The sequence below is a fragment of the Psittacula echo genome (genome assembly GCF_963264785.1).
Source record: "Psittacula echo genome assembly, chromosome: 1".
In the NCBI taxonomy this organism is placed as follows: Eukaryota; Metazoa; Chordata; class Aves; order Psittaciformes; family Psittacidae; genus Psittacula; species Psittacula echo.
The window spans coordinates 47,005,791-47,019,211 of record NC_137735.1 but is presented as its reverse complement, the minus strand read 5'-3'; the positions used below and the strand labels follow the sequence as shown (position 1 = coordinate 47,019,211).

The following is a 13,421-nucleotide window of genomic DNA, read 5'->3' as shown; positions in this document are numbered from 1 at the left end:
CTAAGAGAAAGTTTCTTAAAGAAAGATCTCAATAATTAGTTCTCTGGTATTAAGGAGGGGCACAAACCTGTAAGAATTTAGTAACTATTTAAAGAAAATACTTTCCATTAAAGAAAAGCTGGAAGATTATTATACTAATAACTGGATGGTGCCATTCGATGTAGAATTCCCACAGGTATTAATGGAAGTTTTGTGCTAAATCAGCAGTAGTTTAGGTAGTGGATTGTAAAAAAGGATATGCTGCCCAACAGGATCTTAATCCTTCTGCATTTACTTAGGCAAACTTTGTCTTTTAAATGCTTTTGAAATCTGTCCCAATTTCCAGCAGGAGTCATGCCTGAATAATATTACAGGATCAGGCTTCAAATGTAAGGGCAACAGAATTTAAATATATTAAGACAGATCTTTAAATCCTGCGCTGTAGAACGTGGGTTAGAGGAGGAAAGAGCTGGAGCTTTACCTTGTTACTTCTTGTCTTAGCCACCACAGACTGATTTCCCCACATGTTCTTGTGCTGTTTTGTTGTCAGGGACAGGTCTGTTGCTTAGACCAGGCTGCTGCAAGGATGGGGCCCCTGGAAGCAATAGGAGAAGAAAACCAGACAGATGAAATGAAAATGGAGCTGTTCACCAAGCTGTACTTGCCGAGATATACCACACCGCTCAATGAATTGGCTCTGGACCCTAAACCAGAACTGAAGGACAGCACAACACTAGTTGAAGTGCAGATAATCCTCATCTTTGCTTACTGCTCCATCATCCTGCTGGGGGTAATTGGAAACTCCCTCGTGATCCATGTGATCATCAAGTTCAAAAGCATGCGCACGGTGACTAACTTCTTCATTGCCAACCTGGCTGTGGCTGACCTGCTGGTGAATACATTGTGCCTGCCCTTTACTTTGGTTTACACGCTGTTGGGTGAATGGAAACTGGGCCCAGTCTTGTGCCACCTGGTGCCTTATGCTCAGGCTCTTGCTGTGCATGTGTCTACTGTTACTTTGACTGTGATAGCTTTGGATCGGCACCGCTGCATCGTCTACCACTTGGAAAGCAAAATCTCTAAGCGGATCAGCTTCCTGATTATAGGAGTTGCCTGGGCAGTCAGTGCCCTGTTGGCAAGTCCCCTGGCCATCTTCCGTGAGTACTCATTGATTGAGATCATTCCTGACTTCAAGATTGTGGTCTGCTCTGAGAAGTGGCCAGGAGAGGGTCAGCTCAACTACGGCACCATCTACAGCGTCTCCATGCTCCTGATTCAGTACGTGCTGCCGCTGGCAGTCATCTCCTATGCCTACACCTGTATTTGGACCAAGCTGAGGAACCATGTGAGTCCTGGGGCAGCGAACGACCACTACCACCAGCGACGGCAGAAAACCACCAAGATGCTGGTGTGCGTGGTTGTGGTGTTTGCTGTCTGCTGGCTGCCGTTTCACACCTTCCAGCTAGTCAGTGACATTGACAGTCAGGTGTTAGACCTGAAAGAGTACAAACTGATCTACACAGTGTTTCACGTGATTGCCATGTGCTCGACGTTTGCGAATCCCCTTCTCTATGGCTGGATGAATAACAACTACAGGACGGCCTTCCTCACGGCCTTCCAGTGCGAACAACGTCTGGACTCCATCCACCCTGAAGTATCGACAGCTTTCAAATCCAGGAAGAAACTAGAAGCAAAGAGGATTCAATTCCCTGGAGACTCTTTCACACAACCTACCAATGTCTAAGGTGTCTGACTTTAAAGAAGAAATGAATATGTTGTGGACAAAGGGATGAATCCATTTTGACACATGCATTTTTAATGCATATTTTTATTCATAAATGGTGAAAAAATAGCAGGAAAGTCAAGGCAGGTGATATGATTTGAGGGGTGTCGATCAGCATGAAGAGTATGGAACTATACAACTGCAAGGAAATCAAAGGGAGAGACTTTGTTTATGGTTGTTTCTAACAGTCTTAGAGAGACTCCCATCCCTCCCAATCCTTTTAGCAAGTCTGAATGCCAAAGGCAAGGTTTGCTGGTTTGACTCGATGAAGGCAAATGACCGATTTGTAACACAGGAATACTGATTGTGGAAGCAGATTAATTTTTATGTTGGCTATGGAGGTTGGGGAGAATAGAAGCCTGCCAAGAGAATGAAGCCTGTCTGGGGGCATTGGGCCGTGCTGGCTAAAGCTCAGACTTTTCAGGCCCTTTCTCGTCCACAGACATTTTTTGCAAAGTTAGGGAATTATGAAGAGAAATGTCACTGTTTTCTGACTTGAACTGAAGTAATTCAAACCAGAGCATTCGAAATAGATTACGGAAAGAAAGAGAAAAGAGGAAAAAAAACCACAAAAACAAACACCCAAACAACAGATTAAATGTGAAGAAACGTCAAGTTCCTACCTAAAATGAAATGTGGATTTTGCTCAATCAAATGGGGGTAAAAAGTCATTCCTTAAGAATTGGCTGTGGCTGTGCTGCTGAGAAAATCACAAGTCTGTGACCTGATCAGTGATTCCCTGCAGATCCCTACCTTTCATTCTGTGCTAGGCACAGCTCAAATGGAATGCTTTAAAGTGGCATTTGAGGGCAGGGGATGTAGTCCCAGGTCTTCTGTGAGCACTTCATAAACTGCCAATATTTTCATTTTCAAGACCTGCTTAAATGTCTAAGGTATTATTAACTCCACAGGCTTTGAATTGTTGCTGCTTTCTCCCTGCATAATAAAATAGCAGATAATTTTGATCCTCTGGAAAGGCTGCTTGATGGTAAAGTGCTTTCTGTTACTGTGATTTTATGTCTTACACTCATCTTGGGGCTTTTTCCATCCTTAGCCTTTGTATAATTAAGAACATCTGAATGACTGTAATCTAATAAAAGTATGCTAGGTTTATGTGATAACTTATCAGTTATTCTGCATGCTGTAGTTAATAAAGTTCCTTTTTTGCTCAGGTATAAAATTTTAATCTGTTTACTGTGTTGTACACAGCAATGTTCAACTCTTCTGTGTCTTTGCTTAGCCTCCTTGAACTCATTAATTTCAACCCATGTTTATCCCAAGCTGCCCTGTGGCTTATCTATAATAAAAATAAGCGTGACACTTTCACTCAGTGTTTCTTTCCAGTTACATTTTGGCTGCCTCATATTTTTTTTTCCCTCAGTTTGTTGTTGTTCCTGAATTCATTGTGTTCTCTCTTACAAATTAAAACCCAACAAAACTCCATTACCAAAGTGTTAGCAATGAAATGGATGGTATCAGATCTTTGTCAAGTGGAAGATTTATCTTTGTATATGCAGTATTTGGCACCATCCACTAAATATCCATGAAATCATTTGGACTTTGGTTTTCATGAACAGAAAGGGAGGTCTAGAGAATTAGCGAGTGTTTACTCAAGCAGGAAAAAGTATCCATCATTCTTAAACAGTTTTACAAAAATAGATTAATTCTCAACCATGTTGAGAATATATTGTCGACAAGTTATTTTTATCTCAGTATTAATAATATCCAAAATGTAAGCTCAAAACTCTTATGGGTGAGGAAGGATTATAGAAGTGTGCAATTATTATGGACATCAATCATATGTATCAGTTACAGTTGACTCTGAATACTTCATCAAAAGTATTGTTTCCACAAATAGCTTTCTTTATTTAAAAAGCAAATGGTTTAAAAGTTCTGTTTCAACACTTTTAAGCCTGTTAAAGTGTGGTATATAGACAGTTTTGAAATAACCATGACAGTGTGTGCTAAAGCTACAATTTTTGGGCTGATACTCAATAATTTTAAGTCTGCTTTACATCATCCTGCATAGAAGTGATTAATTAAAAATCATCTTTCAGTCTATTTTGTTATATCTTTATTTTACTGCTTCCTGAGCTTTCTTTGCAGCCATCGCATCGAGCCAAAGTTAGTGTGCTAATGTATTGCCTTGCTTTCCAGTCTACCATGTGGAGGTGGTGCCTGGGTCAGTGCCTGCTTCAGGGTCACAGACCTCTACACAGTGTCCCACTGCAGGATGTGGATTTTCCCATGGCTGCTTGAAGATGGAATGTGGAAGAGCCAGCATACACAGCCTGTCACATAGCTTAGTCGCTCCTTGGGACTTGGCTCCTGCTCAAGCACAGCTATGCAGTTTAGTACCCCTTCAAGTTGTAGGAAAATTAAGCATTTTCTTACCAAAAGGAGTAAGGTAGCAACATCTATCAGAATTGCCTCAAATCCCAGCTGTCAGGAGGATGTGGAAACTTGGGGTTTGTCCCTGTTTCCCCCTAAGGAAAGTGAACCTGTAAGCAGGCTCTAACCACTGGACTGAGGAGTCTGCAGGGGAGCCTCTGCTTGGCCTGAAATAGGAACTGGAATCCAGGTCTCTCCATTCACCTGTTAGTGCTTTAATTAGTCTTTTTAAAAAGTATTATATTATTTTCCTGTTGAGTAGGTAAAAGTTTTATACAAAGCCAAAAAACACCAGCAGCAACACTCATTGAAGAATTTGCAAGTAGGCAGCGGGGCACCCAAAATGAAATGTCATTGCTGATTCAGGGCAACAATTTGAATCAAAATGCCTTGGTTCTCAGGAGAGTAACCTAGCCAGCACACTGCAGCCTCCTCTGAGGTAGCAACATATGTCTTCTTAGAGCTGTTCTATTGTATATAAAATAAATAAACATTGAATATAATGATTTCATGGGCAGATTATTGTGACCTTTGCCTGGTGCTCGGGTTCTGGGCCAAGGATGTCAAAACAGATAAAGACAGAATTTAAATTAGGCCCCCTGCCACTTTCTTTATGAGAACTTCTGCTATAAAGATACTGCAGTACAGGCAGGAGGAGAGCAAGGGGAGTAGCACCATGTTAATCTCTGGGTGGGTCGTACATTGGAGTCTCATTTGGTGCTGGTTTATAAAGGAAAGAGCTATCTGCCACATAGATCTCCACATAGGGCAGCAGACTAAGACTGAGCATAAGGAGTATCATTGCGAATCTGAGAAAAAAACAGATTTGAGGGCATAAGCAATTAAAATAGAGGGACTAAGCAAGGGTAACAAATGGGTTTTGTATGCATTCCTATTTTTATATATATATATAATCATAGAATAGTTAGGGTTGGAAACGACCTTAAGATTATCAAGTTCCAACCCCCCTGCCATGGGCGGGGATGCCTCACACTAAACCATGTCACCCAAGGCTCTGTCCAACCTGGCCTTGAACACTGCCAGGGATGGAGCATTCACAGCTTCCATGGGCAACCCATTCCAGCGTCTCATCACCCTTACATTTTATGGTAGAGCTGTGCAAAGGCTGTTTGGTAGGGTTAAGTTTGTTGGAAATACTTGCCTATTGGTATGACCATGTCTTGTATAAAATGTGTAATGGACACACATATATTGCTAAAATATTAATAAGTTATCTAACACTAAGAGTAATAACTGAATGGAAAATATTATCTGCATTTTATCTGTCAGACCACAAAATAACCACTGAATTCACGGATTAGTATAATCCATTTCCTTGCTTCGTAGTTTCTAAACTCCCTCAGGGATTTTTCTTATTTTAATCCAGATAATGACCTTAAGGAATGAATTTTGTCTTTGGATCCCTGAGTTATTTACCTGGTACCATCATTATAAATGCCACTCCACAATAAGGGAGCTTCTTTGTGCCAAATAACAGGTTTTTTGCTATAAGAAGCCAGGAGATATATGTAAATCTATGCAGGTTAGTGTTGCTGAGGAGCCATGTTTAAAATACTGCAGTATAAATGCTTATTTGTGCAATCAATAGTGATTTTCACATCTCATCTTCATTTTTTAAAAATATTAAATCAAGTGTTATTTTAAAATAAAATTCAACAGGAGTGAGGAAATCTGAAACTGCTAAAACTGGAGAAGTAAGGAAGTCAGAGGATGAGTGGCTACTTCAAGAAGCAAGAAATAGAGAACAAGAACAGAGCTAGTGATTTAGTGATTTATAGACTTTCTTTCTTTCCTTAGTCTGAGTAGTGAGAGAAACGTGTTAAAATGAAGCCAGAGCAGATGAAGACACAGATCAATTGTATGCATAAAGGACAGTGTTGCCTGGGGAAACTGAGGAACTTCGAGGATAAATTTCCATGATCATTTCAGCCTTAAAATTCACATCATGTTCTCAAGCAAGTAAACCTGTGTCTGTACATTATTCCACCTAGAAGCAATATAGGTAAACAGCTCTGTACTGATAATCTACCAGAAGCAATGGGTGTGTTATTAATTCTAGCCAGTACATGGGATGAATAATGCATACGTACTTCTCATAAGCTCATTTCAGATGGGATATATGAAAAAATTGGTGCTTGTGTTAAAATCTTTCCCCTCCCAGACTTTTCTGAGCTTCTCTGGAAGGAATAGAGCTTCAAGCTATAAAACTTAAAAACTGTGGAATTACATATCTGATGATGGAAAACTGTGGAATTACATATCTGATGATGGAGGCACAATTTAACTTGAAAAAATCTTTATATTTTTTGTTTTGCTGATACTGCGTAAGCGAAACAGGCTGTGATTTGCCTCTTGGACCTGCAGTTGAATTTGCACAACTAGACTTTATATGAAACAGACTTTTATTTGTGTACTACTTCACAACTGTCATAAGCTACTAACCCTGCTATACAGGATATTTTCAACAGCAGAGCTTAGGCTTACACGTCCATGAGGCCAGACTATTTCTATCCCTTCAAGGCTGCGCAGAAAAGCAGAAGTCAAAGGCGATTCTCCTATTTAGTGTCATCCTCCCAAATTAGAGCTGTTGGTACTCAATTGGATTTTAAAGTTTGTTGGAGGCACTGCGACTTTTAAATTTATTTAAGGTAACCAAGCTGGTGGAACAGCAGGCCTTGCTCCTGTTGCAATCTGGCTCTGGACAAGCCGATCCTAGTGGAGCCTGGCCACAGTTACTACCCATCCGAGCCAAACTGAAGGCAGAACCTGAGGTGCAGACACCCTTCATCAGCAGATTGTGAGGATTGCTTCCAGAAGCTGGGCTGGGGAAATGTGTTTTTCAGGGCTTCTTATCTCTGTTTATGCCGCTATGAGGACAACACACATTGCATCTGGTGGTCCCAGTTAAACCCTGATGCATATGACTCCACAGAGTGTAATTGTGCAAGTGCCACATGCATGCTGCCTTTCAAGCTGATCATAGTCCAGACAGCTGAGAGTGTGCCACCCCTGTGTTGAGGGCATGGAAACTGCTTACCAGCACAAGGAGAGTTATGATAGCTGCAGGTCACTTAGTCTGGGCTGACAACAACATAGCTACAGCACAGTTCCTCTCAGGCTGGCTAATCCTGTGTGCCTTAGAGCTAGATTAAGGCTTGATCTGGTATCTCCTACTGCCTCTAGAACTGACGTACCCCAGGGCACCTAAAACCAATAGCCACTTCATAATAATATGGGAAAAAGGGAATTTCTTCCCTGTGTCTCCATCAGCCATACTACTCATACCGGAACCGAACTGGCAGGGACAACTGCTGGGAAGAATATTTCACGCATAAGAAGTGATAATGTTCTTGTACTTACAAAAACACCGGCTGACAGGTGATTATGCCAAAATATAAATACTTTAAGACAGAGCTGGATGGAGTGGTGGGATGTGAGCCTGTGCAGCACGGCCCCTCCTCTGTAACTGCATCATGAAGCAGATGCTGCTTTAGGCACTTCTGGTTGGTGAGGGAGTGAGGGGAGCAGGACAGACTCTTCCTCAAAATATCTGCCTCGATTTAGAATGTGGTATTTAATGGCCCAGTTTCTGTCATGGGGTAGGACCTCCTTGTCAGGAACAGATGATTTCATCTGTTCTCACCGTCACTGGGACATCTTCCTCACTTTTTCATAAAAATCTCATGATACAAAAAAGCTACATAAAATAACAAATTTTACACTTTGCAGCCTAGTCATCTCTATCTCAAACAGAGGAGCTAATTATTTCCTTGGGTTTGATAAGGGTTCATTTCAAACTGTGAAGGACCAAGAAAAAAGAGAGGAGCATTTTCTGAGCATGAACATCTACCTTTGCTTGCACAGAATCATGCAGGAGTTTCTGGTGTTTGCATGCATTCTTGAGGTTTAAAACAATATAACCACTGGCTGATTATTTTGAAATTAGACTGTAAAATAAGGCTGTAAAAATAATGTTTTATGAATATCACCCTTAGAGAAAACTACGTAATTACTTACAAGAGACAAACACATGGACAAATGGTAAGATGTCTTACCTAAGATTGTAAAGATGCTTTATAATGAAAGCTGAAGACTATAGACTCTTTAACTAAGACATGAAATTGGTATCCATGTACTTAAGACTTACTTTTTCAGAGACACCCACCAAAAATCTGGTCAATTGATTTGGTCAATGATTAAATCCAGTAGTCTTTCCCTGTAGGAAATGCTTACCATCCTTAGTAAATGTACTTTTTGTGGAGGTAAATGTGTCTGTTCAAACTTCCAATTTAATTATTGAAATAATACTGTGGGGAACAATGAAGACTCTTTAAAATATCACTTCGACTGTACTGATTCTATGTGGTCTGTATTTAACTCCAATGCTTCTCAACTTTTTCCTTCAGAGATACTGAGACCCTCAGCAAAAGAAAAGGAAGATTACTATCCCTGTACCAGAGATAGGAAAACCAGGGCACAGACAAATAAAAGGATTGTTGGGTGTCATGTGGTTCCTGCTCACTGCTGGTAGCATTGCCTGTGTGTGGGTGCAGCTTGCTATGACAGATGGCTGAAACTGAAGGCTTCCACACTATCTGTAGAAATAGGCTGGGAGTTCCTTCGATTACAATTATTTTGCTAAATAAAACAAGAATAGAAGTGAATCTGAGCAGTGCTTTGCTGATAGTCCACTGAATTAGCATGCTCCCTGTCACCTTTTTGGACTCTGCCAACTAGCACTCTTACAGGCAGAACTTATGCACACATGCAACAGACTGTTCCCAGTAGATTGTGTGGCTAAGACAGTTATCTCTGTCCTCCAGCACTCTCCTGTCAGGGACCATGACAGGACCTCAAACATGCCCTCAGTGCCACCTCTCAGGACGTACAGCACACACCCACTACTTCATGCTATGAAAACCCTTCCCTGGTGTGCTGCAATATGGCTCTTCCTTGACTCCAAAGTCTCTGAAGATATGTCTGAGGGGTAGAGGGACACCACATAAGGTACACAGGAGACCTAAGGCTAAGTAGGCTAAGTACTGCGAAACTGTAGGAGAGCTGCTGCTTGCATACATTATCTGACCACAGGGCCTTAAGAACAGTGCACTGCCCAGTTTTAGTGAGCTATAGCCTCTGTGTCTGAATTTCCTTGCATGGAGCAGGAGATTCTCCATCCTTCTACAAACAGTAAGCCAATGTGTAGACAATAAGGATTTTTCAGGGCACTGTACTCAAACCCCAGCCTAACTTAGTAGTATAGGCGTGGTTGCTGTGGACAAATATCAGAGCTAATACTAGGATGCTGTAGCTCTCTGAAAACAAAAATATGAAACCCTCAAATACTTCTGTTGTCTCTGTGGCCAGACAACAATATTGTTATTGCTTAGCTGTTTTGCAGACTTGTTATAACAGGTATGAACTCTGCATGTAGGTGCTTGTATATGTGTATGATCTACATCTGTATCTATGTAAAACTAAGTGAGGTTTCTACCTCAAAGGGCTTCAAGCCTATGTACTGTGTAAGGTTAGAGATAATGGTTACTTGCATGGTTACTTGCATAGTTACTTGCAGTAGAGGGAGATAGCGACACAAGTTGTCTTGAAACTTATGCTAGTCAGTATGATATGCAGGAGTCAAGAAACCCCAGCCATGTAACATTAATTCCTGCTTCTGTAGGAGACTGGTGAAACTTTAGTGATAGGGATACACAGTTTATGGTCTGCACTGTTGAGTTCCTCCATGAGTTATCTTAAGCCGTAGGAATAATTGCAAGGACAAGCAGAACTAGAAAAGAAGACAGGGTTAGGCTATAACAAAGTCAGCCTCACTGTGTACAGCAGGTTTGCTTCCTTCAAAGTTGAGAAATCCATGGTTAGCTCAGTTACCTGAAATTGAATGTAGAAAAAAGGGAGCGAGAAATCATTACATTCAGGATCTTCATTTTTATTTGCTTGCTTTCTTCTAATGGTGAAGCAAAAGGGCTGCTATCCAGCTCTATGTATAATTGATTGCCAGGACATAAATTCAAATGAAAAATAATGCCCTCCATAATTGCTATCCAAAAGCCTAAGCTTGAAATACACCTTGAAAGAATGCTTGCAGGTTTATCAATCCTGTTCATCACCTCTTCTCTTCTAGTACTCGCGCTTATGCTATAAATGCTGATTCTAAACATGGCCTTCTGATTCTTAAATTAGTTGGAAATCCAAACGAGGCATCAGCTTATTCTTGATAAACTGCTACTTAGTGTCTCTCATCATCTCTTCTTCTACCTTGGGCTATAAAATCAGGGAGTTACTTCCTCCAACCTTACTTCATGTTTACTATTTAGCTGTTCACTAATAAAACACTTAGAAGACTTAGAACATTTCATGGTCTCATATGCATGTGTTGTGTGTGTTCAATACAGCTCATTTCTGGCTTCTCTGATTTTCCTATAGCAGAATACAGCTTTTACACTCAATTAAGAAAAAAAAAAAAAGAAGAAGAAAACCCAATCCATCATTTTAATTGCTTAGTTTGCTATTTCTCTGGGACATATTACTGGTGATGACAGAAAGTTTCTCTCTGTGTGAGATTACATATCTGGGTTGTGTTATGGTAGCTTGATGCAGGTATAGCTTGGTACTATAAAGGAGACTACCATCTTTAGCTGCATAATGCCTAAATGTTGATTTCTGTATCAAGCCCCCAAGCCTACAACTTCAACAGCCGCTTCAAATCACTATGCAAACCCCAGTAATTCAGACCAGTAAAGCAGCAGAAAAAGCTGCACGGGTGCTTGACGGGACAAGAAGGCAGGGCGAGGCAGTCTGCACCACACATGCCTCCTGACAGTTCTGTAGCTTGAAACTGAACTTTGGCTCAAGAAAGTGTTTGGCTTACCTGTTTTGCCCTGTTACATAGAGAGTTGCTTGTCCCTTCTGGTGCAGATGGGTACTCATTGTGTGGGCTCTGCTGCTGAAAAGGTTGGTTCCTGGGGAGCAAAATACACAAGCCTTTGCCTGTGGTGCTGGCAGCACTATAGTGTCCTTGACGTACTCTGCTCCCCCTTTCACCTTTCATTTACCATCTTCCCACCTACCTATTTTGCTACAAAAGGTATCTTCCTCTTGGGATCTACAAATGACAGTCCTTCACAGACTGTTTTACAGCCTTATGTCTCTGCAAATCCAAAACAACTGACATTTAAACAGCAGGGAACAGTCAACAGTGCAAACAGAGCTACAACTCTATCACAGCAGGGCTTCCTGTTTAAAGCAAATGAAATGCTAATTCATCAAAGAAAAACAGGTAAATCAGGGGAAATCAAAGCACTGATGCTTTATTTTTTGTACCTCTGTTGATAATTTCAGGTTAGAAGCTGCATTAATGTTTTTCTACTAAAGTTCTGCCTATCCAGTTTCACAGTTGCTGAGGTGAAAAGCAGATTAAAGAGCTAAATTATTAGGACTGCTTTTCCCATCACAAACAGACTGAACTGCACTTCTAATCTTCGTACCAGTGGGTGTGTGATTCTTGGTGTTGGTGTCTATATCTGAACTCTGATGTGCTTACTGCTGACTTTGATGACGGCTGCCAGCTTCTTTTACCTAAAACAAAAGCTAGCAGATAGAAAGCAACCAGCTTCTGTTACCAAAAAGAGCTAAGAGATAGAAGGCAGCTGATACGTGAGCTAACTGAGCTAGTGACTGACGAGTAATAGAAGGGCTATGGAAAACTATGTCCTCTTGTTTCTTCTTATGAGGAACATCTATTTCCAGTAGCATTTTTACATTATAATGCAGCTAGGAGAGATATCGTGATAGTTTTCATTAATAATGAACATTTTAGGATTTTACTTTTAACAGGAACTGCTAATAAGACCACTTACATTTCTTTCATCATTTTCTTCCTTGCAGTGAAAGAAGTAATTTAGATGTCACAAGAAGTCCAATGATGGTGTATCCTGCCTCTTCTTGAAATCTGGAAGACAGAAATCTGCAGTTTCAGTTCAGAATAGCTAAGAAAATAAAATAAAAAAAAAAAGATTTATTTATTAATTTATGGACATAGATGAGGCTCTGCTTTAGTACTCTTTACTTCTTGGTGCCCCAATACACCAATTAATTGTTTCTCTTGTAGCTGACCCAAAAACGTGAACTCTCTACTGAACATGAACTCAATTTAACTTGTTTATATGCATAATGTGAAACTCAAGTAGGATAACAAGGCAAGCTTACTTCATCAGTTGTCTCGCCTGTATCAGATTGCACCTTGTGTATAGATCACAGAGAAAATTACCTGTGGAGTGTGAGTTCAGTTTTTTAAAGCATAATAATGGCTGGACAAGGCTGGATCAAAGGTCCATTTAAGCTCCAAAAGCCAAAAGAGGTGAATAATTGATGTGAAAAGGGGAGAATAGCGACAAAGCATGCATATAATGACAACTCCACCCAGTACTTTATGTTTTCTGGAGAGCTACACCTACTGGACGTAGGTAATATATCTATATTAAATAAATGCTTGAATGCTACAAAATTGTTGGATTTCAATTCCACAAACTTGTCCAAGCAAACCTGTCTCGCTTTTTAAGCTTATTCAAACAATTTGTACTCTCTGGCCAAGGTTTTCAAGGCTTAAATATGTGTTGCATGAAGGACAAATGCTCCTCTATTTTCTTTTCATCTGAATCATTGTCAGTTTTATTTGCTGCCTCCCTCCAACAACCAAAGCCCAGGAGCTTCACCACAAGGCCTGAAATACCATTGACTTGTGCCTATTGATAAAAAATGTCTACCAACCAGCTCCTTATCTAAAGCTGCATGTTAAGAGAAACAGGGAGAGGCTGGTTTGCATAAAGCCATTTCTACTCACACTTAGGGGCCAGAGGGAGTAAGATGCAGGAGCTAACTACAACTCACTGGTCTACATTGACACCCAGGCTTCTGCAGAGCTTTGGGTTGCTTTCACAACCAGGTCGGGTCACCTTCCACATTTGACATGGCTCAGCAGCTGGTGCTTGTCTTATGTCAGCCCCACTCTTTCATATATTGATTTACTACCCTAATACACACTGAACAGAGGGTGGTGTAGATTGATATCTTGCATATTTGTGCTAGCAGCTCTAGAAAATAAGAAAAAGAAATTGTTTGGTGGCAAATGAGTGGGTCCATACTTTCTTGTGGAACCCAGAAACTGTACATAGTCTGTAGATTACCATTATATTACTATAACATAGCCTTATAATGACTTTGTATATAT

At 40.6% G+C, this 13,421-nt stretch overlaps 1 protein-coding gene across 1 annotated transcript; it reads left to right on the top strand.

The window, feature by feature from the left end:
* Positions 1-565: 565 nt before the first annotated feature.
* NPY2R (neuropeptide Y receptor Y2) lies at positions 566-1,723 on the top strand (the record flags this gene model as incomplete). Its single annotated transcript, XM_080620117.1, has 1 exon — positions 566-1,723. The coding sequence occupies one exon, from the start codon at positions 566-568 to the stop codon at positions 1,721-1,723; it is 1,158 nt and encodes a 385-aa protein (XP_080476243.1).
* Between the last annotated feature and the right edge of the window lie 11,698 nt (positions 1,724-13,421).